At 44.2% G+C, this 27,469-nt stretch overlaps 1 protein-coding gene across 2 annotated transcripts in view; it reads left to right on the top strand.

The window, feature by feature from the left end:
* The window catches only part of AMOTL1 (angiomotin like 1), a 147,470-nt gene that overhangs the window by 19,684 nt on the left and 100,317 nt on the right, over window positions 1–27,469 (top strand). For both annotated transcript variants that reach the window (XM_053923911.2, XM_024574650.4), the window contains 2 exons: window positions 2,160–2,292; window positions 13,377–13,427. In XM_053923911.2, coding sequence (XP_053779886.1) covers window positions 2,208–2,292; window positions 13,377–13,427 — 136 coding nt within the window. In that variant the 5' untranslated portion in view covers window positions 2,160–2,207. The remainder of the gene's footprint in view (window positions 1–2,159; window positions 2,293–13,376; window positions 13,428–27,469) is intronic.

The raw sequence follows: 27,469 nt of genomic DNA, 5'->3' as shown, positions 1-27,469 counted from the left end.
GATGCGATTGATCAAAGTTATCCTGGAAAGACTTGTGTTTGCTGCAATTTCATTTCACACTTTATGCTTGTCTTTCCCAAACTTAGGTGTGAAATTCAGGCATCAGAGAAATCAGCAGGGTTTGCGGGTTGTATTTGTGGGTTGTTCACTCCATGAGTGAAGTTAATACAACACTCAATGTGAACCTGTGTAGTTAAGATTAATAAAATAAAATGCATGGATGTGAGAGCCTGACCGCACAGAGCTAGGGGATGCCATCTTGCAAATCTGTTTCCTAGGACCACTAGGTGCCTAGGCCCCTGGGCCAAGAAGGATGGAAAATTTACTTTGAAAACTACTCTCCACTTCGTCAGTACAGCTCTGTTTTTGTCAAACAAAGCTCTTAGAATTTCACTTCTCAAGGATACTGCAGGGATTAATGAAATGGTTTTAAGTGAGGTCTATTTTAAATAAGTGTTGCTTTTTAAGGGTATAGTGTTTTTGTTAATGTTATTTCATGGTTAGTGAATATGCAAGATGTTAATAGTTGGTTCATTTGATTAAATGATGAGACCAGTGTGATTATGGCCCAAGATTGGATTTCCATTCTAGACATGGAAATCCATGTGCAGAAAATGTTTTCATTTTTGCATAGAGAACATGTTCTCTTCCAATGGTAGACCATCTCTAGCCTCAGTCAGCCACATCTTACCACTGAGTAGTGTGTTAATAGAAAAATAATGTATATTTCTTGATGTGGGTGAAAAGGTTGCCTTTGAATGTAGAAACATTTTATTATAGGCTGCAAGTCTTAAAAGATTAAACAGGCCTTTGACAACATCTAGTCCTAATTTCTTCCTTTAAAATTAAGGAAATTAAGTCTAGAGAATAAGTGGTTTTCCCAAAGTCACCCAGTTAGTGCCAGAGTCAAGACTAAAATCTGGATTTATTGAAAAGTCCAACGTTTTCACCATGGTATTGTGCGATATCCACTCTGAACTAGGATTCCCTTCTAAAATTTTGAGTATTTGGATTGAACACAAATCCCTAGTGAGCCAGTACCCAATAAAGTACAGTGAAATCTTTGGTACCTCCTGATATTATACTAGAGACTTCTGGTTGTTTGTTGTAACTCCCAAGAGTACTACAGTTCTCTAGGCCGACGGCCAAAAAGCAACACATCAGACTGCCAGGTCTGCAGCTGGCCGGCTGTGCAAGAGTCTGGAGGGCGACTTTGAACCACATTCTGGAGACGGAGTCAAGCCAGGTGCTCTGATTACAACAAATGATGATGGCTGCCCATCGTAATTAAGCCAACAGGATTTCTGCCATGTGATGTTCTACGTGCTGCATTCGCTGATTAGGTCAATCAGTCATGTTCAATTATTTAGCCACATCCATTTAATGACCTGCTACCTGCAGAGTATTGTGAAGATCTCTTTGCAATATGGGCAAAGTTTGGCCCTGAGCTGTGATCTTCCCAAATGTAGTTTATAGGTAGACATTCTCCAGGCTGGACTTCTTGGGGGCAGCCAGTGATGTGTCATTTTTAGGAGAGCCAAGGGCCCTCGTGACCTGTGACTTTTTATAATAGTTTTCAAGAGGAAATGCAAAATTAGTCTCTATGGTCCTTCTTGGCCCTGAAATTTTTCTTTAAAATAATATTAATTAAAGATATTTTCAGACTATAAAAAAGAATGCATGTTTATTGTGGAAAATGTAGGAAATTACAAAGACAATAAAAATCACTCATATTTCCAATACAATGGTAGCTACTTCCAACTTTTTAGTTCAAATTTTTTCCAGGTATATATAGTATATACCTACTTATTTTTACAAAATTGAGAACACACTGTATCCAATCCTAAAATTCTAAAAGTCTACAAAAGATGCAGAACTAAACAGTAAGTTCCTTGCTAAAAGCCTGGCATGTAATAGTTGCTCAGTTAACAATAAACATTAGTTAACTGATGGAGAGAAACCATGGTTCCTGGACTTGAGCAGCCTCACTGGAAGATCGTACACTCAGGCCATGACCAAACCTTGACAACAATGTTTGCATGTTAAAGAAACACAATAAACTAGAAACCAGCTACTTTCCTTTAAGAAAGCCTCCCCTTCCCAAGAGAGCATCAGCAGTAATTTATCTCCATTTCTTTTGTGCTCATTATTTATTTTAGGAGATTTCATTTGATGTGAGAACGGCACATACAAGAGACTTGCTGAACATGGACCTCAGTGAAACATGGCCTTTGGAGGAAGGAACCTGGCTGTCTCATGCTGGAATTCATCATTTTGCCAACACCAGAGCGGGTATGGCTGCTTTCGATGTCCCTAACATGTATGCTATCCTTCACCTCCTGCCCTCATAGTGTCAACCCAGCCATACTGAGTTGTAGGTGTCCAGTGCCATTTGTCATGTCAAAAAGAGCCAATAGTGAGGAGAGGGCCTGGGCTTTGGAGTCAGGCAGACCTGAGTTCAGATCCTACTTACAAGCCATGTGGCCTTGAGAAAAATCTATTGTGTCCTCAGCTCAAACGTAAGAGTAAGAGTGCTCACCTTGCAGGGTTGTGATAAGGCCCATGAGTAAAGCAAGCTATCATTAGCTGAGCCCTAGCTGGGTGGGAAGTTAGTCACATATCTATGAACTCCTAATATGTGCCAGGTATTATGTTCCTACTTGTCTCTTCCTTCCCCTCCTCTCCTCTCCTCTCTTCTCTTCTCCCCAGCCTTGCAAGGATTAAGGCTGAGGATAATGCAACCAATATAAACAGAGTAGGTCAGTTCACCTCCATTCTTTTTCTTTGTCCTAGCATCTGATTAATGCAATTTAACATTGAATAATAGGGATGTTGTTACTGTCCTGGAGTGGAGCATAAGTGTAAGAACCATCATCCTGACACAAAGCTGTGGTCCTCTGTCAGGTCTAAGAGTTCAACCTTCCCCTCCTCTGCCCCTCCCCCTCACCTAGATTAATGGAAATCTGCTTTGATGGTAGGAGCCAGTCTATGGGTGGGGAGAGCAAAGCCCACCGAAGTCCACACTGTCACATGATGTTTTTAGTTAGGATATGCCTTCCATTTGTTTGCTTATTCATTCACTCAATAGTACTGAGTATCTACCATGTGCTAAGCACTGGGAATATAAGAGAGAGGGTGAGGTAGACATAGAGATCACCAGCGCACTCTTTCTGTTGTGCCTCGTTTCTAAAATAGGGTAACTTACAGAGCAATGAGCACTTACTAAGCTTCTGCACTGCACCCGCATACATCTTCTAACCAAGACGGTTGTACGCAATGGGTGATCCCCTGATACTCTGTGAGAAGAAGCTTGGATTCAGTCCAGCCAAAAACCAACAGCTGTCCACTCCTGTGCCCTGTCACACTACCACCCAGCCATGATTTTAAGAGTTTCTTAAGCCAGTGTCTCCAACCAGCCCATGGAATAAAGTGGAACCTCCTCCACTCAAACACATAGCCCTCCCTGATCTGACCTCTGCCTGCCTCACTAGACTCACCTCCTATTGCTCATCACTAAAAACAAATCCCTTTCTCAAAATAGTATCAATGCACCTATGAATCCTTATGTATTTCAAGTTCTCACACTTGTGTAAGCCTTTGCAAAGGGAGCCGTTACTGTTTGCCTTCTATTTGGCCAGCTCCTACTCATCTTTGAAGCTTCGGCTTAAGTCATCTGTTCTGGTATCTCTTCCTGCTTCTGCCACCTACTCACCCCATCCTCGTCTGAATACATGTCTCCAGTGTTGCCACAAAACTTGCAAAGTTCCTTGTCACAGTGCTTACCACACTGCATTGTGATTGTCTCTATTCTGGACAGCATGTGAGCTTCTTGAGACAGATGTCTGATTTTATTCTCCTTCACAGGTAGCTTGTCAAATACTTGATGTATATTTGATGACTAGTGGCTCGATGAATGAATAAATGGATGAACAGATGAATTAGTGGTAGCAGCACATCCTCTGCATACCTCTGCTTTCACTATTTTTCCACTGTGGCAACTCCAATGGTTGCACAACCGCTTCTGGCCCCACCTCATCACTTCTCCTTACTTTCAGCACATTATAGCATTTCATTCAATGACCGCAGGCTTGTTCACCAAAGCTGGAAGGCAGAGGACAGAAAGGAAGGAGGTGTGGTTTGTCTGGCAGTGCTTTTGTGAGCTGGCAATAGAATCATCCATCATAGAATTTTAGAACTCAAAGAAGCCTTAGGGATCACTAGAACAAGGGGTGGCTAGAAACTGCTTCTTGTGACTAGCTCCCAGGACTGCCAGGTCCCTCCGTGAGCTCACCATGTCATGTATCTACAATCTTCCGGGCACGGCAGCCTCCTAAGAAGGGGAACCAGGCCTGTGCCTAGATTGCGTAATGGGGAGGCACTGCTCTCAGGTAAGCAACGAGCTCCTTGGTTTGATGGGGAGCTTAGCTCTTGTGGGCCACAGACTCCAGGATATCTGGCCCCTGTTGAGACAATCAGTCTGTGATGATGGAGGTGTCCAAGGATGAGTAGGTAGTATCGCCGTATATGGGTGAAGCACCATAACAAGCAATCGGTGTGGATGAAATTTGAAAATCCTCATGGGCAGCTGGTGTTAGGGTGTTTCTCAGAGGCATGGGCTGGGGTTCGGAGAAATGGCTCAGAGGCAGAGTGCCCAAATGGGAACCTGGTGAAAAGTTGAAGTGGAATAAGATTATCTACACTCAGAAACAAAGTGGAAGCCCCACTGTGCCAGACCTAAGTCAGAACTGGACAAATTACAAAAAAAAAATTGTAATCATTTATTGGGTAGATACATTATACCAGACATTATGCTACACCTTTTTTTGCTATAGATATAGACAATCTCAACTCATTTTCACAACTTCATTTTCATTTTATGAATGAAGAAACTGAGCCAGAGGAGGCTGAGAAACTTGTGCCAGGTCATTCAGCTGGTAAACGGCAGAGTGGAGATTTAAACCTAGATCTGCCAAATGCCAAGTCACTGTAGGCTGTTGCCCCTCAACCCACCCACTAATACTCTACTCTGCCTTCTCAATTTCAGGCTCTGGTGGTCCAGTTACAGATGTTTGTTGCTGGTTATTTTATTGTCACAGTAGAGAAGGGAACTAGCTCTGAGCAGGGCTGGAAAATAAATGTGCAGCGGCAATTATCATCCAAGACCCTCCTTAGGTGGGCCACCTCACCTGATGTATCGCCAAGGCCTTGACCTTCCTGCTTCTGAGTATCTTTCCTCCACACCCACACCCCTGCCCCATCTCTCCCACCACGGGCTTGTACTAGCTCCTCCATCTCTGAGGCCCAATGTGGGCTAATGGGGTTGACATTTCTAGAAGTTTCAGGGAAAGTCCTGAAAGTGTCCAGGCCTTGGGGTTTTTCCTTGGCTTCATAGATTCCTTCGAGAATGGTGCTCTCTGCCAGGAAGGCTCAGTTATCCTGGTGAGTCACGGGCCTTGAGCTGGACCAAATCCACACAACATCTGCTTTTGTATTATCCTCAGAGCATCTCAGGCCGCCATGAAGGTGGGACAGCCTCCAGGAAAGTACATGGGGAGAGTCCAGGAGGTTTGGGGTGATACGAATTTTCTGGAAGGAAAGTCCCTCTACCACTCCTGCTTCCTACATTCATAAAATACCCTCAAGGACTTGGGCCAGTGGTTTTGCAAACTTCTTTTCCAAGTGAAACCACACACAGTCCCTGACACACAAAACAGAAGGGTTGGGCCCGGTCCCCGTTTCTCACTGTTGCATCACAAGCTGATGGGGCTGCTGCTTCAATTGGCTGGCTGCCACATCTCAAGTGTGGGGACTGGTGCAGATGGGGAGGCCTCCACAGCCCTTCTCAGTGAATCTACGGCGCCCTTTTCCTATTACAGATGTGCTCACTCAGCTCTTTGGGATCCTGCTGTCATACACACTTCCCAGGGGACTGTACCTGCTTAAGCTCCTCATTAGGGGAGAGGCAGGAAATCTGGGAAACATACCCTGGCAGTAGGGGCCAGGTGCATCTGGAAAGTCAATGGTGCTGTTCCCATTATGGTTTTAAAACCAGGATGTAGCAGATTTCCCTTCTGGTGCCTCTTAAGGTCAGGGAGAGTTGTAACACATCAGGAAGGAAGGAAGGAAGGAACTTTTTCTGACAGCAGTGTGTGTGCCAAGCGCTGCATGGATATTATTTCATGTTATTCAAATCCTCATTGAAATCTTGTCAAGTAGTTGTTATCTCCATTTTGCAGACAAGGAAACTGAGTCTTGGAATATGGCAAGATAACTAACTCAGGCTCATCCAGCAAAAGCCAGCCGAGCCCACAAACACAGGTCTTCATACTCCAGAGCTATGCTCTGTCCATTTCCGTTCTCCGTCAGTTTCGAAGAGCAGCACTACTTGGCATCTCTGCCTTTCTGTGATGTCGATCTTTTTTGTCTAATTCTTTTGCATAAGGTATGGTAAAAGGACTAATACAGTGCAATCTGCTATCCATGATCTTCAACTGGCATTTGTTTTAAACAAGTTTCATAGAGGCCTGTTCACTTTACAGAGCAGATCAGGGTCCAGGCAGCTTTGGAGACTTATGGAATATTAGTGGCAGAATTCGGGCTGGAACCCAGGCCTCTGCTTCTCCCTCCAGCACCTGTACTATGCTGACTGCTAAGACCTTAGCTTCTTTGAAAAGCCATTTTAACATGAAAGAATAGAGGCCCCTGTGCAGCCAAGAAGACTCTATTTGCAGTCCCCAAAAGAAGCAGTTCCCTGCCAGGCCTCTGTCCAGGATGATGGAATGCAAAATGTGAGATCAGGGTGGTCTCAGCATCTCATGGAAACACACATTCATCCTGGGGATTTCTTTCTTTCTTTCTTTTTTAATGGCTTAGCCATAGATTTCAATTGCTGCAAATGCTTTTTCGCTTAATCTTAACATGGGTTATTTTGTTTGATTTCACTCGGTCGATCTGAGCGTGAGTTGGCAGTGTATGATTTCCCTCTGCAGGGACCTTCTTCAGTGTGTATTTTTGGAATGGTTCTTTATTATGATTCATGTCCACACACACCTTCCAGAAGCTTCTTGGCTCAGCCAGAGTTTATTTCCTTTGATATGATGTTGAGTGAGGAATCTTTTAAATCTTCATCTTTATTCCATAGTTGGTAACAGGAATCCTGAGGGGCTGGATAGATTCAATTTGTTTATATACTTCATAAAACACCTTGTTTTTGTTAATAGCATCTACTGTAAAGTTATTTGAATTTTCTAGAAAACACATTTAGCAAATTTCACCAAAATGAATTTTGTCTTCCTGTCGGACTTAATGTCATATCATCTCTTGGCCTGTATTGTTTCTGCTAAAGAGAATGATTTTTTTTTTCAGGTTAGATATAGTCACCTGTTCTTCCTATAGAGACTGTTTCTTTCTTCTGGAAGTTATCAAGCACTTAAAGCAATTATTTTTCTTTTAAGGGAAATCAAGCAACTATGTTTTTTCTCGTTTTCATCAAGTATTATAAAAATGTGGAGTTGTGCTAAAAGACAAGAATATTAAACCCTAAAAGAAGGAGAAGTGTCCTTTTGGCCAACTGAGCACTGGAGCTAATGCTGTGACCAATTAAGTACAAATTCCTTCTGGATGAAACCTTATGGGTGGACATACATTTGTCCTTGGTGTCCTCTGTTGCTTTGTCCTAAGAGGACACAGATAGGAGATAGGGTAACAGAAGGGAGTCTGGCTGCGCTCAGGGAGCCAGGGCCCTCTCTTCCCTCCACATCAGCCCTGCTCACACTCTCTGGAGAGTGGGGAGGGGGGAGAGGGAGAATTGCTTCTCCACTTGTTCTGCCGTTTACTAGGGAGGACCTCCAGGACACAGGCTTCCTGCAGAGAAGATGCCAGGGAGCAAAGGGCAATGCCAGGGACCAGAGGAAGGCAGAGGGAGGGCTTAGCCCACTTCTTTCAGTCTTTCATGGGGGCTGGGGTTGGGAGGTTGTGTACAGATTCTAGTGGCCTCTGGCTTCCATTCCAATTTGTTGCTATGGCATTTGTAAAGGGTACTGATGATACACCTTAGCTGATAAAAAAAAACCCCAAAACCCTTCTCCCCATGTAGAATTTATCCCTTCACCATCTCTTGGAGGAGAAAACTATGTCCGTGTGAGTCTCATCTCCTCCTCTTTTCTACTGACCAAGGAGCTGTGTAGCCCCTGAGGACCCAGGAGTCACAGCAGCTCAGAAAGGCCACAGCAATAGGGGCCCTGTCTGCAGTCTTTCCTCCAAGCAGAGCCTGCAGTTAAGCAGTGCCTGCCGCCTTTGCAGCAGAGGCCGGCCAGGGGATGATGGCCTCCCAGACTTCTGTGGGCCAGGGTCCTGGCCCGCAGTGCGGCCCCTGCACACTAAGCAGGACGTCGGTAATGGACCTTGTGCTAAGCAGGCCTTTTCCACCCCAAAAAGCATCTGGGGTGGGCTCTTAGCTCTAGAAATAAAACTAAGAATACTTTTGATCCTAGAATTCTGGGATTATATCCAATATTGCTATATGACCATACTTCATTTGCTGAGGATTGAGGGTTCTGAGTTTTCCACGTAACTGAAGCATTACCCTTTAAATGCCTAATTTTTTTTTACACATTTTACTGTTTTCTAGTAGTTGATAAGACGTTTATTCTATGGTGTTTTATACACTTTTTTGCCCTACTAAATAGAAAATAGTCACACCCTACCTTATGATTGATGTTGGACCAATTTTTCATTTAGAAATGTATTATCTAATTTGGAATCTATAATATGATGTCCAACTTTTTAAAAAATTCATGTACGCATTTGGACATATAAGAAGCTGTGGACAGTGTTTCAGTTTGGGGATGGAGACTGGGAGAGGAGGAGAAAGACAACTTTCATTTTTCAGTTTATAACTATCTGTACTCAATATTTTTTCCTTTACCTTGAACATATATTATTTGCTTATATAAATAACATACATTTAGGATTATACATTATAACATGTATCTAATTTTATATGTTATATATATGAATATTAAAGTTAGGGGTTGGGTTCCTAGGCTAACCCCCAAAACCCCGTTTAACTTAGGATATAGCGGTGCAATGGTAAGAGTGGACACGAGACATCAGCCCCCTGTGTTAACTGTTTCCATGGAAAACCTGAGTCCCAGGAATATTTCCTTCTTGCTACTTTCTCCTTACATGTCCCACTGTCTCATAACTACTGCTCTAGAAATAGGAGGAGGGACCTTCCTTCTGTCTGCAGGGGCCATGGCAGCAGGAGGCTCACTTTCCTCCCAGGACAGTCAAAAGAGACATTCAAGCTTGCTGTGTGGGGGAGAAAGGAGCATTCACGAGCATCCACTGCATCCCAGGCAATGTGCTTGTTCTGTCTCATGCTTTACCTGTGTTGCTTCTCCCAACGATCCAGTGAGATAAGTATTATTGCTGGAAACTGAGATGGCTGCTTAACAACTGACAGCGCTGCGATTACAGCCTATCATCTCATGCGCTGTCCTTTACAATTCAGTGACCCTCCAGCAGAAACACTTCTTTATAAGAGGCCCATTAACGTCAAGTGTGGCTGGGCACTCTGGGTATTCCCTGAGGTTCAGTAAGGTCCTCTGTCATGGACTCCCTTATTGGAAGGTGAGCGAGTTGAGGACAGGACCCTGTTCTAATCACCTTTGTACCTGTGGTGCCTACCACAGTCCTGGAATCATGGGAAATTCCCCACAAATACTTGTTTTGATTAACAGGGAATATTATTTGCTTATATTGTTTGAATTATAAGCATTGAATTATATTATATTGTTTGCTTTGCTTTCTCTGATAGAAAATTGGCATCATATGTTTTAGAAAAATTTTCAAGAGCAAATACTGAAACAAGAAAAATATTTTCTCATTAACCACTGGTTGATTAAAAGATTCAAATAACTAAAGTGCTGAAAGGAAAGCTCTTACTTATCTGTTTATAGGAGGAACAAAGGGGAGTCCACTGGAAGAACAGGTGGCAGGTTCCAGAACCTAATCGCCTGGTGGAACATTCTGCAAGGTGCTTCCTATGGGGAATACCTGCTTCCAGCTCCATGTAGCCAACCTTCAAGCCAACTCTTAGGGCCAGGGACAATATAACATTGCCTTAATTTGAAGCATACTCTGTGGTTATTGACTCTTTTCAGTGACTCAAATTTGCTAAAGGAAAGAAAAAAGCTATCTCTCAGCTATAAACTATAAAAAGAATATGCCATTCAATACTAGTTAATATTTACTTGATCTTCACAATGTGACGGTCTATCTTCTGGGGCCTCTATGTGGACTAGTTTTATTGCACTCTGACCACAACCATATGAGTTAGGTACGATTATTATCTCCATTTTTACAAAAACTGAGGCTGGCAAAAATTAAATTACTAGCTAACAGTGGAGCTGGTATTAGAACCGCGGCCTGATTGACCCCAAAGCCCTCTGCAGAGTACAAAGGCTAGTTGCCTCTCCATATGATGGGAAATCAAGGAGACTGATCCTGCCGAAATTCCATCTGAGCCCATCCACTCATGGGATCAGGGAGTCAAAAGATGCTATTAGCACCAATAACTGACCATTGGAATTGGCGATGGCAAGGCCAGTCTTGACCTTGACAAGAGCTACTTTGGATGAGTGGTGAGCTGGAAGCCTGTTTGTCTAAGAGCAAAAGGAAGAAGTAAGTACAATGAATACAGACAATTCTTTCAATGAATTTTGCTGTAAAGGGCACCTGAGCACTTAGAATGGGAGGTGGAGAGAGAGGTGAAGTCACGAAAGAATATTTTTTAAAGATAGAAATATAGTAGCATGTCTGTATATTGATGGGAATGACCTAGAACAGAAAAAAACATTAATTTAGGATGGAAGGGGGAAAAGTCAAGTGAGGGGACACAGGATTTGCTCCACGATGGAGGAGCTGGCCTTAGATGGTTCATCCACAGTAACAGGGGAGCGGGAGAGTAAGTAAGCCAGGCAGATGTGGAGTGATTGCTGGGCTATACTAAGGCCCACTTGAGGTTCATGGTCACAAGTTGAAAATGAGCCCAGGAAGCATACTGGTATGCTTCTCCAACTATGTTTATCTGGATGCTGGCAGAGAGAAAGTGAAGAATTAGATTTTATCAGGGTTATGGTTTTTCCAAGGAAGTAATATGGAAAGAGAGGGACATGGATTTGAGTATGTATATAAATAGAAATGATAATAATGAACATGAAAGCTAAGGTAGATATAGGAGGAAGGAAGGTCACGAGGAGAGTAAGGAACAGAGAAAAGGTCATGGTAAAAGTAAATTATAGGGGCTGTTAGGGTCAAGGAGACATTGAATTAAGGTAATAAAGAGAATATGCTGGGAAGGTCGGAAGTGGTGGTTGGAGAGTAGAAATGCTTGACATTGAGATTTTTGGATGGCACCACTATGAGAACAGAGAGCTGAGACAGTTGGAGGTCAAGAAAGGGAGAGGATGTTGAAGAGTTGAGGGACCAGAGTGTAAGAAGAATCTGTTAGGTAGGCTTAGAAATAAGAATATTCATGGAAATTGTATTGGGGAAATTGACAGTGAGTGGGATGCTATATCTTCAAGGAATGAGGTAGAATAACCCAAGGGTTTGTAGTTGACTGCAGTAAGCAGGATAATGTGGGTAATGTGGTCTATTATTTTCAAGGAGAACCAGGTTTTGATCAGAGTGAGAAATTGAAAGAAACATTCAGATAAAAGGCTGACGATATTGGGAATTTTGCTGGTGATGAACTTCTGGGGGGCAAAAGGGAGGATTCTAGGAGGTGGGAGGGGAAAGAGTGATGTGTGCAAAATTCACCCAAACACATTCACTTCTTGGGGTTGGGAGCTCAGATCATCAGGAGTAGGAAAAAAGAAGGTAGACAGATAAGGTAGGCAGCTCAAGAGTGGCTGGTTCCCCATGAGTGATGCTGGCTAAAGTGGCTTCTTTCCACCCTCCAAGGTAATTTGTGAACCAAAAGCTGACAGTGGGAAAGCCAGAGATGGTTGAGTGTTTGCAGAATTAGAGCACATTGGCACAGGTCCGGGGACCTCAGGTTGCAGCAGTTGGTGATCTGATCACTTTGAGGTTTTAGAAGGCCGCCCAGCACTTTGCCCAGGCTATTGACTCCAATTGTTGGTCTCCAAAGACAAGGACGGGGAAACCATTTGCTATCTTTGTTTCTACCTTCCTCTTAACTCCTGCAGGCTCGCTCTGGGAGAGCACATCCCAAAAGCTCAGGGACCTCCTGGGCAGGGTAGTCGGTTAGTCCTGGAGAAAATACTTAATGCAACATCCCCAGTTATTCAGGCCACTGACCCAGAGAGGGAGATTCCCCAATCGGGCATGCATTACTTCAGGGACTGCGACTCTCAAACCATAACTCCCGTTTCTATATTATGTATTTGAAAAAGCTCAACTCTTTATACAGTAGAAGGAACACTGTTCTGCTCCCCTTAGACAGATAGACCCTATCCGTAAGTTACTTAACTTCCGAGGCTCAATTTCCCTGCCTGTGAAATGGAGACGTTACTTTCCCTGCTTGAACCAGGTGATTTCTTAAGGAGAACAAATATTGTCTGGACTCAATTTAGAATTCGGGTACATGAAGAAGGAGGGTATTGGGGTCATTTGAAGCTCCTCCCCCGTTGCTGCAAGACATATTCAAGCTCTAAAAATCTTGCGTCTCCCCATGAGAAGCACAGAACGAATGGTTTCCCAAGCATCGAAGTAGGGCAGACGCAGTGCAAATGAGCAGTAATCATTTTAGTACTGATTATCTGCCAATTTTTAATAAATGGTCAAAGGGAGTGGGGTGGGAATAAAGAGACGACACACTCCAACCCCGAGTTGGGAGCAAGCGCGCGCTCCGCTGCTGAGCGTGACGGCCGCGGTCGCCTAGCAACGGGCGGCGGGGATGCGCTAGGGACGCCCAGCCGGGTGGGCGCTGAGAGCTCGCTGCCGCCTCCGGGCGCCCTGGGGCCTCTCGGACGCCAGAGGAAACTTTGAGGCTCCTCGGCTCTGCGGCGTTGACGCGAGGCCGGGCAGATGCAGCGATGAGCCCCGCGGGCTGAGAGCAGAGGATGAGGTCGCTGCCCGAGCGCTCGGGGAGCCGCAGGGTCGCACCCGCGGAAAGTTGGCGCGCACCTGGCGCCTGGAGACGCTCGGTCCCCGGGAGTTTCTTCGGCAATTTCTTGTCCCCCATGGATCCGGCTTCCAGAACCCGCGCGGCCCCGGGTGCACGGATCCCGATCGCTGGGAGAGAGAAACCGCGCTTTTCTTAGGGATCTGCGCGGTAACTGATGTTTAATCGATTCGCCCTGAATGGTTGCGGTTCTATACTTGTTTTGTTTTTCTTTTTCCTCCAGACAGTGAGTTTGTGGAAGCCTCTCCCGCGCCCTACAGCTCGGAGGAGTTAGGTAAGTCTGCCCCTTTGCCTTTCTTCTCGAATTCCTCTCCAAAATAGCAAGTTTGGGGGGCGCCCAGAGGAAATCGGTGGGGCGGGGGGCGGGAAAGGGCCAGGGGACACTTTCAGGGCTGCGAGTCCCTTGGAGGTGAGAATTGGCTGCTTCTCGGCGCCTGTGCCCTGGGCTATGTGCCGCGGGAGAGCAGAGGGCCGGGGGTGCGGGGATCGGTGGCGGCAGGTGAGTGATGCTGCTCGCAGGAGCTCTGCGCAGCGAACTTCGGACCTGGGGCCTCTGGGGCCTCTGGGAGCATTCAGGCTCACACTGGCTGGAAGGACGCCGCCCGCGGCGGCCGGTTTGGTCTAGCTACACACCTTCCACGAGAAGGACATCGTGCGGGTATTCCTTAACCCGAATTCAGTAAAGTCGAAGACCAAAAACGGAGATCCAGTAATTAAATTCCAGACCCTGGGAGCTGCATCCCTTCCTGCTTTCTATTCCTCATGTAGCGTGTAGGTGTCTGGAAATAGGTCATTTCATCCTCCTACGGCTCTCCTTGTAAGTGGGGACTTGCGGCCGGTGAACTGCGACACTTGCCAAAGACTTCCTTGTATAAAGGGAGGAAATTCGCCTTGTTAGAATCCGTCTAAGTATTGCTGCCACCCAGTCTCACTTGGTAGCTTAATGGTTGTGTTCTTTTCTTTCCTCTTTTTCTCCTCTTCTTCTTTCTCCTCATCCTTCTTCTCTTCTTTCTTTCTCACTCCGGTTCAGTTTAGCCTCTTACAATCTGGTTTGTCAAGTCTGTCCTTGCTGTTCTCTTATCACCGGTTTAAAAATCTTGCCTTCCTACCAGGAATGACAGCTGTTTAAAACTGTTTATCCACAGTCCGCTTCTCAGCCTTGGGTACTTTGTTTCTGGTCAGCCTCCTATCCCGGGAAGCAGGTCCTTATGAAGTCTCACGCCACCTGAGTAGAATTCCATCTCAGCAAAGGCTTTCACTGACTTCTGGGACAGAGACACCCTAGGACCCAGGTCTGGATCAAGGATGGCATTCCGAGACAGAGAAGAGTACCTTGCGTTATTCAGAAGATGTGTGTCTGACAAGTTGTGAGGCAATCACATCTCTCTAAATGGAATCATAAGTTAAATGCATGGGCCAAACTAGCTTTTAAAGACACACTGCAGTGAATCCTTTTATGAAATGAAAATGACATCTAAACTATAGCTTTGCATGAAGTGACTCAGGAAAGCAAACTTTTAGTAATCTGCTCATGTGTATATAATTAATTGTGTATCAATGACACCAGTATGGCCACTCCACAGTGTGGCGGAAGCTATTTGGTCCTTTTAAGTTACAGATAAGCATAAGCTGTGGCAGGATGCCCATTCCTTGCTCTGAGAAACTGCCTAATTACTAAAACATTTGCATTCACAGAATGATTTAGGTACTGTACCAGAAAGGCTCAGGTGTGTGACCCTTTTGCATCCCCATGTCTGTCTCTGGGGCTGACAGGACTGCCCAGCCAAGTCACTGATAAATAGGGGAGCCCTTCAAATTAGTGGAGAGAATAAGAAAACCACCTTTTTTTCCTACAGCTTCCCTGTGGGAAAAGTCCAGCATTTCATGAGGAAATGAGAGTGTTATAGGACCCATGGGGGTGGGAAATATAAAACGCAAGTTTGAGAGTTTGACACCAGGATTCTAGCCCTCACTCTGCTCCATGTTCCTTAGTAGATATGTTAGCCAGCCTGTTTTCTCATTGTCCAAAAGCTAGCTAGGGTTTTGCCAGGTGATCTCTAAGGTGTTGTCCACTTCTAGCCTTCTCACACGCTGCGAGGGGCCTAAAGCCAGAGGATGCCCGTAGCTATTGAGTATTTATTATTTACATTCAAGTGCCACGCAGTTTGGGTGCATGATGTCTCCAAAGGGTTATTCTCTCCCTAACAGAGCAGATCACTGGGTGATACTGCATTGTTTGCATGCTATTCAGGTCAAAGAGGGAGCTGGCATCTCTCCCTTGGAAAGAATTGTGATAGGTGTTGGTAGGCACGGCAGGAAAAATGCCTCTTATAGCAGTTGATGAGCTTGTCAAGTAGTCACCCTTTCTGGAGCACAGAGGAACACAGGTTCACCCCCCTGGCTGGAATATAAGGGTAGAGGTAGAGGTAAGTCATAAAAACCTAGTTTGAATTGTATCACTGCACTTACTTGTGAACTTGGGCAGGTGACCAAAGTGCTCTCAGCCTCAGTTACCTCATCAACCCACTTGGAGACCCTGCATGGATGAAATGACGGTGCATGTGAAGTGCTATGTGCTGTATATGCAAGTATTCAGGAAGTATTTGTTGCTGTTGTTGTTATTATTATTATTATTGCTATTAATTTGAAAAATATTTATTTCCTATGCGTGAAAGATAGAATAGTTCTTATCAATTGTCCCACCAAGTAACCCAGACCATCTTTACTCCTACAAATTTCTTTGCAACATACCTAGTCTCCAAAAACAGATGCTCGAGGAGGGTGATCAGGTCAATTGAATTATTCAGTGATTTGTCCCTGGAGCAGCATGTGGGATGGTTTTCCATCTGAGGTCTTTAGTGACAATTCTACTACTTTCTTGTGGCATAATCGGCAGTCTGTTTCACCTCCAAATTTTACTTTTGTCTCCAAATGAACCACAACTCGCTCCTTGGGGAATTAATTCTGCGTTGTAGCAAGATTACATAATGATATTAAGTTCCCAAAGAAGGGTTTTTTTTTTTTAAGGCAGTATAAAAAGTGTATCTCTAGATGAATGCTATATTAAAGGCTGCCTACAATGGAGAGTCCAGAAATATACTCTCCATCCTGTGGCAGTTCCATTTTCCAGGGAGGCAAAGTCTACACCTCTTCAAAGCCTTTCTGTAGTCCCATCCACAGACAGAAGTAATCTCCATCTTAGGAGGTAAGAGAGAATGCATGGAGAGTTGGGATGAACTTGGATGTGACCATGTTTGCCATTGTCTAATAACCTTGATCGACCACCCAATACCTAGAGGACTGGTTCGGCATAGGAGGACCATCTGCATTTTCCCCACTCACTGTAACCTTCTGGTTATATTGAACTATGGGGCGGGCCTCTAAATTCAGATCTCTTCCCTTTGTCTGTATGCCTTCCCTCCCCCTTCCCCCTTCCTCCCATGGCTGGCTCCCGGTACTCCCTCGACACTAAGTCCAGGTGTTACGTCCTGCTAGTGATTCTCAAGCCTACACATTAGAATTGGGGGAGCTATTAAAAGTCCTGAGACCAGGTCGTAACTCTGACCAACTATATTAGAATCCTTGGAGTGTAGATCCAAGGACTCTTGGATCAATTGATAAGAACTATTCTATCCTTTATGCATAGGAAATAAATATTTTTCAAATTAATAGCAACCATCAGTGTTTTATCAGCATGGGTGTGTGTGTTTTAACTCACCTCTCAAATGGTTCCAATGTAGACCCAGAGTTGTGAGCAACTACCCTTGATTACAGCCTCCTCATTCTTCTTGGCCAATCTAGCAACCAACCAACACAGTACTTGGCACATGTAAATGTTCAGTAAATGCTTGCTGTACTACAAGTAAATGACACAGTCATTCACGGATACTGTGTCTTTTCATAGTTATATATCTCTAAGATTGGCCTTTCTGCTTGTCGTGACGATGCCTCGGGGACTGAATCCTTTCACCTGTGACCTATCTCTCTCGCTCCTTTGTCATTTCTTTGGCTTATAGGTTATCTTCTAATATTCTTAAAAATTGAAATGTTAAAACCATTTTGGGGGGTTAAGAGCATGTGGGTTTGATTTTTGCTCCCCCTCTTACTTGCTTTACAACCATGGGCATGTCCCTTAATCCCTGCCTGTGTTTCCTAATTTGTAAAATCAGGTGCCAACTATTTTATGATACTCTTCTAGACCCACCTACTACCCTTCAGCACTCTGCTTCGTGCCCTGGAAAACCTACCTTTTGGAATGGGCCATCTGGCTTCCAGTTGGATGTGGCCACTGAGAGGCACTGACAGGATAGGGGAGGGTGGAAAGAAACGTGTCTGCCCCCCTTTAGGCTGTAGAATAAGAAGGCTGTTTTATTCTAGCCACAGCTCTCTAGAGCAACCCTCTCTTACAGCATCAGTGCTGGCTGAGTTCAGAACCTCTGGCTTAGGGGTGGTCACAGCTCCCAACTGTGCCTGGCCCCAGGCCCTTGTTCATCGTTTGTTTTCCCTTAACCCCGCCCATCACACTTGGTCAGCAGTCCCTCCGTCAGAATTCTGGGCACGCCACCCATTTTCTGAGAAGGCCCTGACTGATACATTGGGGACGATAGCCATACCAGCTTCACAGCATGGTTGTGAGGAGTGAATGCACTTTGGGAGGAAAGCTCAAATGGAATAACCATCATTAAACATTTACTATGTTTTCACGTCCCTAGGCAAGTGCTCTGACACCTTCGGCCATGGTCAAAACCTTCTGGAAGATTTAAGTTTTGACATATAATTTAAAAAATGTCACCATTTATTTCCTCCTCCCCACCCCGTGTTGAGAGGATATGTCAAGACGCAACACTTATGAAAAATCTGTTTCAAGTTAATATATCACACATCCAAAGTTTCTTAACTCCCATACATGGGGATGAATAAGGAGAAAGGTCCTAGACTTAATATTCACCTACTTGGTGCCGGGCACTTAACATGTGTAAACAGTCTACTCAGCTTCCCAGCCTGGGGTTTAAATTATGTCACCCATATTAGTACCCTCAATAGAATGATTTCTGAGCACGTACCTCCCCGTATTACTAAGAAATCAGGTCTTTCTCTAAGGTTATCTCCCAAGTTTATATCCAAGTATTCTCAGGGGATGCTCGTTTGCACCCAAAGAGTAAGTTCTGGCTACTCCAGCCTTTTGCCAGGAAAGCTGGAATTCAGACACAGCTCGCTGAGGCTAGTGGACACTGTGATATCTGCTGCAAGTCCTCTCTTCTTCAGAAACCAGTGACCACATGTTTCCGGCCATCACTGCTGCTGCCCCTGCTCACACCAGAACTTGGAGGCATGGCATTCGCTTGCTGGGAGTCTGACTGGTTTCCCATCATCTTACCCTCTGTTGGCCTCAGGGATGAGGACACTACTCTCCTCTATACTCTTTCAGGCTCAGAATGGAACCAGGTCTTTCTAATTCGTACACAAGCCTAGCGCCACTGAGAATCTGGGATCAGGTTGGCTACATGGCTGGCTCTGAGTCAGCTTCCAGACAGCCAGGGCCATGCGCCCCACCCCTGGATCCACCCCAGATCTCACCACCCTTGGAAGATTATTTCTCCTGCCTTCCTCCTCCTGCAGCCCCAGAACATAGCTTCCGAGAGGGAGGGAGTTTCCATCCCAGTTGAACTTTTCTCAGGATGATTGACAGTGGAAAATTCAATTCCCTTCACAGGAAACCTCACCCAACTACAGGGGTGTGGTCTGGCCTCCTGGCTGCGACAAAACGTTCACAGAATTGTTCACCATTGTTAGAGTTCCCTAAATCTGGGCAACTCAGTCTCTTCCATTGTTGATCTTTTGGGATAAACTACTCATTTCATCCTCAGAACAAACTCAGCGAAGCAGAAGAAACTATTTTCACCTTACAGAGGAGTAAACGGGCTCAGAGATGTTAACTTATCTGTGCGATGTCACACAGATAGTTAGAGGCAAAGTTTAGATTCAGAATATAATCTCTGGCTCCAGAGACGATCTCAGTTTCCTGGGGAGGAGAATAGACAAGTTGCCCTCCTCCCAGGGAGATTGGGTTGTGGGTTAAATGAAATAACACGTGGAAGTAACTAGCACAGAGCCTGGCAGTACAGTATATGGCTGGCTGTTCGGTACCTTCTTGTTGAATAAATGAATGGTAGGTACTCAAAGGCATGCATTTTTTATTAGACCATCACATAGTGATCAGTATGTTCTAAAGGAATTTTATGTAATGGGATTTGAAGCAACAACCAGAAGAACTTCTCTCAGCTTCCTTTACTCACTTCCTGCTTTCCTGCTCTGTATTCCCAGTGTAGGGTACCTGGGGCCAGGAAGCCTGTCATGGTTTCTGGTGGCACAGATGCTATTTCTAAAGGAAAATAAACCTTTGCAGCAGCATAATTTGGGGCAGGTCAGTGGAAGCCTGGAGAGAAATCTGAACGCATTACTAAACATATAACTAAGGGCAGGTGGACTCAGTCTCGGGTGTAAAATTCACACCACTCCCCAAAGATGTGTTTTTGTTTTTGTTTTTTTTTAAGATTTTATTTATTTACCTTTAGAGGGGAAGGGAGGGAGGAAGAGAGGGAAAGAAACATCAATGTCCGGTTGCTTCTCACACCCCCCCTGCTCCCACCCACATCCTGACCAGGAATCAAAACAGGGACCTCTTGCCTTATAGGCCCACGCTCAATCCATTGAGCCACACCAGCGGGGGCAGCCCCAAACTTTTGTTTGAGAAGTGATACTACACATTGCCCAGGAGGTGGAGTTTTATTTCAGGGAGAGAATGGAGTAGGAAAGGGAAAATGGCAATAAATTCTGAGACATAAACGTTTGTCTACCTTGGATAAAAAAAGAAAGAGCAAGAAAGATAAGAAATATACATGGACACACTCACGAAAAGGGAAAGGGCATTTTCTTTGCCATAGAGATATATAATACTGTGTCCAGTTATTCCTGAATATGAAACACAACCACGACTATGTAGGAATAATGGCATTCCACCACTTGTTAGGGGCTACTGGGGTCTAAAGAGTGTTAAGTAACCAACTCCATCTGCTCAAGAGTACTATGGTTTCGGTTCCTGCGTCACATTCTTACTGGATGATCACTCTGGAACCCGTCCTGTTCATTTCTGTTTCTCTCAAATCCGTTTTGCTCAAGGTGGGCACATTAGACTGATTTGATATCATTTGTTTCTCTCCCGCTCCCTGGGACGCGTTCCTCTTTTCTCCCCTCTTCCCTCCTGTCCCTCTCTCCCTGCCCCATTTCTGTCCCTGTTTCCCTACGTCAGTCTCCTTCCCTTTCCTTCGCTAGCCCCCTCCTTCCTTTTCCCATCCTAGGTTGGAATATGAACAGAAAAGGCAGTGCTTGCCTTCCTGGGGCTCTCTGCCAGAAAAAGGATAAAAGACTGCTTTTTGGCAAAATGGGGAAACAGATGTTCAGGGTGGTTTCGCTGTCTCTAGCCTGTCTGCTGCCTGCTGAAACGCACTTTTTTCTGGATTGCTAGACACGGACGCTCCTCATCTGGACACACGCGTGGTTGTTTTCATGTCAAACATATACATCTATCTAATGCTGCTTAATTCTCTTCTCCACGTGACCTTTGTACTCGCAAATGCAGAGTTGGCAAGATTTATTTTTATCCTCTTTTCAGAGGGTTTTTAAAGACTACCGGGAAGAGTGGGCAGACACTGTGGCTGCTTTCAGGTCACTGTTTTACAGTCATATTTTACGGAAACTTCAGGTTCTTAAGAAAATAGAGAAAGCACCTTATCTGAAATGAGCCCTACGGAAAGTTTGGGGTTGAAGGAGGCTGAACGAGGAGGGTCTACTGCAGGCATTTGTAACCTGCCGGGGCTCTTTCCTTTCTGTCCCCAGAGGTTTGCTATTTATTTACTGACTGCTGAACAGAAAGAAAAGTCCATTGCTACAGTCCTTTGTGGTTGGCCAGCCAGAGAATTTAGACTATCTCATCCTTTAAAAACTTTTTTTTTTTACTCTAAAAGCCATTCTTCCCCAAAACCCAAAGGAGGGATTCCAGATTCTGAGCATTTGCTGTGGACTATGTCCTTGACGGACACCCGCTGCCTCCACCTCCAGTGGAGTTATTAATAAAAGCAATTATTATGGTGAGCGCAATGAGGGAAGCATGCAAGGGGGCATGGGGCCGCCAAGAAGAAGGGGCTCAATCAGGGAGGTCTGGGGAGGTCAGGCAGGCTTCCTAGAGGAGAGCAATTCTTCACAGTGTGACCTGCAAGAGCAAAGGTCCAGGGCAGGGCAATCACATCTGCCTTAGGATGGCTGGCCGGAGCCACAGTCAGCTCCTCCTCTAGGGTCTGGGTAATGGAGGGCTGAATAATGGAGTGCCAGCGAATGAAACTGAATCTTCTCTCTCATACAGTCTGGGGTTAGCATGGAAACTCTACAACGTGGGGCTGTAACCTTATTAACTCCTTTGTCAAATGCTGTGCGGCTCAAGGAGTCTGTCCCACCAGTAAAAGGCCCTTACTTGGCTCAGTGGGGTTCAGTGGGATAAAATTCATGTGAATTTCACTCTTTTCCCATTAGGGTCATCATTGTACTACCATCGGCTCTGGAGCTGACATTCCACGCTGTTTACCAAATGAGAGACTGAGGAATCCTTTAAAGCAGGGACAGGGACATAACCTAGAGTAGGAAGATATTGTCAGAATTAGCAAACAAAAATACAGGATACAAGTTAAATTTGAATTTCAGGTAAAAGACAATTACTGCTTTTAGCATATTTGTGTCCCCTGAAACATTTGGGATATACTCTGCTAAAAAATTTGCTTATCTGACATTCAAATCCAACGGGGTTTTTTATCTGGCAGCCCTAGGTATGGGAGCAGCATCTGGGCATGCTCAGCTCTTTGCATTGGACTTGAGCTCGCTTTGTTAGGAGGTGGAGAAGCACAGCTCTGTTGCTTCATCAGGTATTCAATCCCCACTGGACTCCATTTAGGTGCTTACAGCAATGAGATATACTTGCTGATGGGCGTCTTGTTTTATCACCTCAGTCAGAAAATGGATGCTGGAAATTAACCCTTCGTACAGCAGAAATCCTAAACAGCTTCAGGAATTTGATGTGTGCTCCATTTTATATAACACATAACATGGACTAGTCCCTCCTGCTGGGTTGGCTCCATGACTTCCGGAGTCTGGATATCGAGGTTTTGATTTTCTCTATTCTCTCTTGTGACAGAAGCTGAGGTCTGATCTACTCCATTTTGAAGAGTCAGGGCATCTTAGTATCCTCATTCCAGTGAACACTCAGGGTCCTTCTTCCCTAATGTGTGGTCACTCAGCCTGTGCTAGATCGTCACCAGAAGGGTGGTTGTATGCATGGGGGAGGGCGCCCTGCTCCTGAGAAAACCCTGTCTAGTGTTATGCAGTGACCATTCTTCTAACACTTTCTTTGCAGGGAGCTGAAACTTGACTCACTCTTCTTGCACGCTGTCCTCCATATTTTGCATTCTAGAGCTTTAAAAACACTTTTTTTTCACCCTGACTGTGTGGCTCAGTTGGGTATCCTCCCACAAAGCCAGATTGAAGAGTCGCCAGTTTGATTCCTGATCAGGGCAGTTCGGCCCCTGGTCGAGGTGCTTGTAAGTGATAGATGTTTCTCTCTTGCATGGATGTTTCTCTCCCTCTTTCTCCTTCTCTTGCCCTCTCTCTAAAAAAATAAAATAATAAATTTTGTTCACTGGGACCCAACATTAGTATACATTTACATTTAGACTCACATGTACAAATTTTAATATAAATTAAACTAAAACTGAAGTTTCGTGGAGTAGCAATTATACCCTTTTAGATGGTTATTTTCTATTATGTTTTATTTTATTTATTTTAAAATGCTGGTTAACCTGTCCAATTGATTTCCACTAATGGGTTGCCAACTACTGCTCTAGAGTGTTATATAGCAAATACAGAATAAGTCTGTCTGTTCCTCCTTTCTTTATGAAAGCTCTCAAAATATTTCAGATTGTATCTTAATCTTCTCCTCTCCATGCTAGTTATCTTTCTAATATGCTCTGGTTTCTCCATCCATTCCCATCCTGTTCAACATCGCCTGATTGCTCTACAGTTGAGGAAAGTTTCCCTTTAACCTGGCACTGAGAACTGAGCACATGACCTCATAATGTAACTCGACCAATACTTGGCAGAGTGGGGTTATCAGACCCCTTGATATCAACCTTCCACCCATGTTAATATCACTCCATGAATCAATGCCCATTAGCTCTGGTTATTTAATTATTTTTAATTTGCCTGGAGTGCACAATCTAGCCCATTTCCCCTCTGCTTTGTCTATAACGGTACCTGGAGATATATTTCTTAATTGGGATGGGGTATGTGAAATCAAGATGTCCATTGTTCATATTTCCTGGATCTACCAACTAAATATTCCAAAACTCATGACACGTAAACAGAAACAAACTGTGTGTCTAGCACAGTCTAGCACAGCAATAATTAAAAGTCTTCTAAAATGACCATATTTTGAAATAAAATGGATGACAAGTTAGAAATAATAGCTAATAATTATGGTGTATGTGCTGCGTGCTAAGCACTGTGCTGAGGGCTTTACAATGCAGTTGAGTCAGGAATTTCTCACAACTCTTTAGGGTGGATACTATTGTTAACTACTGCTTATTAACAGAAGGAAAATGGGGCTTTAGTAAAGTCAAGTAAGTTAGCTAGTCATATAACTAGTAAGTGGCAGAAGGGGAGCTGATCGCAGGCCCATCTGACATCTCAGCCTGTGTTTTAAAATACTTAACTGTGCCCCACAGATTGGGAACCACCTTAGGTGGTTTAGAAAGGGAGGGTGTGTGTAACACGCCTAGCATAGTGCTTTTGTGGAGGCTTAATAGATCTTACTCCCTTCCATAAGAAGGAAAAACTGTAAAAGTTCAGATCCCTAGCAGTGCCTGAGAGTCTGTGAACACCGTGTCCTCCCCTCACTAACTACACTAGGGTCAGGCCTCAGAGTGCTTTCCTGGGATGCTCTCCAGTCTGGAGCCAGGGGGAGCATCACTCCTGTCCAGGCAGGCTGGGAGGAGGAACTGCTTGCTTAAGAGGCAAAGTAATGCAGTGATTAAAACAGGCTTGAATCCTGGCTCTGTCGCTCACACACCACTGATCTCAGGAAATTCACATCATCTTCACCTAGACTCTTTCCTCATGTGTAAAACATGCATGATAATACCTGCCTTTGAGAACATCATGTACCAGTAAAATGAAATAACGTATGAAATCACTTGGCCCAGAGGAGACACTACTCTGTACATGCTAGTTCAAAACTGAAAACTGGGTTTTGATCATTCTTCTGCTATAGTATCTCTTGTCAATTGAGTTCACAGAAAGGTAGTTTCCCTAAATGTGCCACACTAGTAGTTCCCAAGGTATGATCCATGGACCAGCTCCATTAGCATCATCTGAAAACTTGTTACAAATGCAGTTCCTGGGCCCGTCCCTGACCTACTGAATCAGAAAATGTGGGATGGGACCTAGCAGTCTGTTTTTCATTTTTTTTAAAACAAGCTCCTCGGGTGACTGATGCAGCTAAAGTTTGAGAACTACGGCCTTACTAGTACTGAGGATCCTACCCTGGGTCTTCCCTTGTTTGTGTGTTTTTTCCCTCACCTCAGGACATTTATTCATTGCTTTTAGAGAGTCAGGAAGGGAGAGAAAAGGAGAGAAACATCGATTGGTTGCCTCCTGTATATACCCTGACAGGGGATTGAACCAGCCACGTTTTGGTTTACAGGACAACGCTCCAACTGACTGGGCCACACCGGCCAGGGCTCAGTCAAAGCCTCTAGAGAGATCACATCTTTTGTGTAAATATTGTGACCAAATACATAGACTGTGGAGTTTACTTTCAGGTTGTTTACATTTAATCCTTTTACTCTCTTTTACCCCAAATCGGTAATTTCCTAATGTTTCCTTTCTCTCTTGCACTTAGTTTGAAAGTCATTTGTATATACCTTATGTCATAAAAGTTGAATAGAAGGGAACCATTTCCAGACATTGAATAAAGGAGACTGGTAACATTGCTAAGGAATTCTTCCTGGGAACATCCCCAGACCGGATACCTCAAGGTCCTTTCTCCCTTTGCCACATTTAAGTTTCTCACACTCAATGAGCTTGTTTGTGCTTCGAGATCTTTGCACACGCTGTTTGGTTTGCTGAAACGCTCCCTTTCTTCTTTATTGCCTTGGAGAAGCCTTCCCTTTCCACCCACTCTAAGTAGCCGCCATTCTCCTTCATCAGTTTCTGTTATTGCACCCTGCTCCCTTCCTTCCTCACACATAGACAAATTTGTAATTTTATATTTATTTACACACATTTTAGTAGAAACAGAGCCCATACCAGAGTATTTGGGCAACTAGTGGACTGTCTTGTCATTCAGTGTAATTGATAATATTTTTTGAATGAGTGACCCATTGCAGCTCTCACATAGCTCTGCCTCTTTTATACTGTGGTGTGCTTCCAGTTAATTCTTGCAGTTAATCCTTCTGTTTAGGACTTAATTTTTTTCTAGTTATTACTAATTATTTCACCCCCTGCCTTGGACCTTCCTGAAGCCTGTTTTACATCGTGTAACACTGGCTCTATCACTGACACACAGTAAATACTTCCTGATTTCTGGATGAATAACTTACCATTTAAGATGTGAATTTTAACACCTCACCCCACTCTGAGTTTATTCTGTAAAACACATTTTCCTCCTGAATTGAACCATACAGAGGAGCTGAAGCCATTCGGAACGGTGAGAGCTTCCTCATTTCTCTTGCTCAGAGATGAGCATTCCTCATCTCTCATTTCTCTTCAAAGTACAAGACATGCTGGTGGTCATTGCATATTCTAGAAAGAGAAGGACTAGAACTGCTGTATAGGTTGTGGAGGGGCCATTCTTCTCATTGTTCTTACTAGCTGTGGACAGAAAGGACATGTTTGCAGAATAAAACACTCCAGCATCCTTTGCAGAATGGCAACCACAGGGGATCTTGAGTATGAACATTCTGATCTCAGTTAGGTACAGTTATTGTGACAATCCTTATTTTTTTTAGATTATTTATTTATTTATTTATTTATTTATTTTTAGAGAGAGAGGAAGGAAGGGATAAAGAGAAGGAGAGAAACATCAGTATGTGATTGGTTGCCTCTCACATGCCCCCAACTGGGGACCTGGCCCACAACCCAGGCATGTTCCCTAACTGGGAGTCCAACTGGCAACCTTTCTGTTTGCAGGCCAGCACTCAATCCACTGAGCCACACCAGCCAGGACAATATTTGTTTTTATTAGTGATTTTATGTTGCTGTTATTTTAAGAAATCAGTATGATCCCAGTTTTAGGGGGAAAAAAAAGGTGTCTATATCATCATTGGAAATAGGAGAATAAAAATGCTTAGTGTTTTGTTCACGAAAAGAGGAAAAGGAGGAAGCTATGATAGCAGAATATACTGTAGGATAAATGAAACTGAGGCTGCCTCCTACTAGTATGCAATTAGATTCACCCAACAACTCAATGGCATGATCAATACGGGCAGAAACTTGGGATTCTGTAATCTTGGCAATGTTAATTACTCAACTAATTCAGTGGTTCTTATCCAGGGGCAACTTTGCTCCATAAGACACATTTGGCAATGTCTGTGGAGGTGTTATTAATTGCCACAACTTGCGTTGGGGTGGGGGTGTTGCTACTGGCATCTAGTGGGTAGATGCCAGGGATGTCATTAAACATTCTATCATACACAGGGCAACCCTTCACAACAAAATATTCTTAGCCCCAAATGTTAATAGTGCCAAGGCTGAGAAACCCTGAAATAATCAACCAAGAAAAGTATGAGCTTTCAATAGTCCCAAGGGTTTTGTAGGAATAGTGGCAAGCAATAATTAGAATGATTATCACTTATTAAACACCTGTTATATGCCAGGCTCTCTATATTCTTAGCTACTTAGTGTTTCAGTCAGGATCTGACCTCGGGTTTCTTTGGGACTAATGTCTCTGCTCTTCCTCTTTAGCTATTTGATGTAGGTACATTTTCCCTGAACAAGATCATACCTACCCTCTCTTATTTTTCATGTAGATCAGATCATGTGTGTAGTGCATATTGGGTAATATGCGCACAGGAGAAAGCCATGAGGCAAGAAGAGACTGGTGTGTCACTATGGGTGTGAAGCTAGAAACATCCAGACAAACAGGCCCAATCCATAGCTCGCTAATTGAGCCAAACACTTGTGTAGGTTGTAGCACAGATCCTGGCCCTTAGTAGG

The sequence above is a fragment of the Desmodus rotundus genome, chromosome 5 (genome assembly GCF_022682495.2).
Source record: "Desmodus rotundus isolate HL8 chromosome 5, HLdesRot8A.1, whole genome shotgun sequence".
In the NCBI taxonomy this organism is placed as follows: domain Eukaryota; kingdom Metazoa; phylum Chordata; class Mammalia; order Chiroptera; family Phyllostomidae; genus Desmodus; species Desmodus rotundus.
Note: the sequence above shows the minus strand (reverse complement) of the source record. Positions and strands in the feature narration are given on the sequence as shown.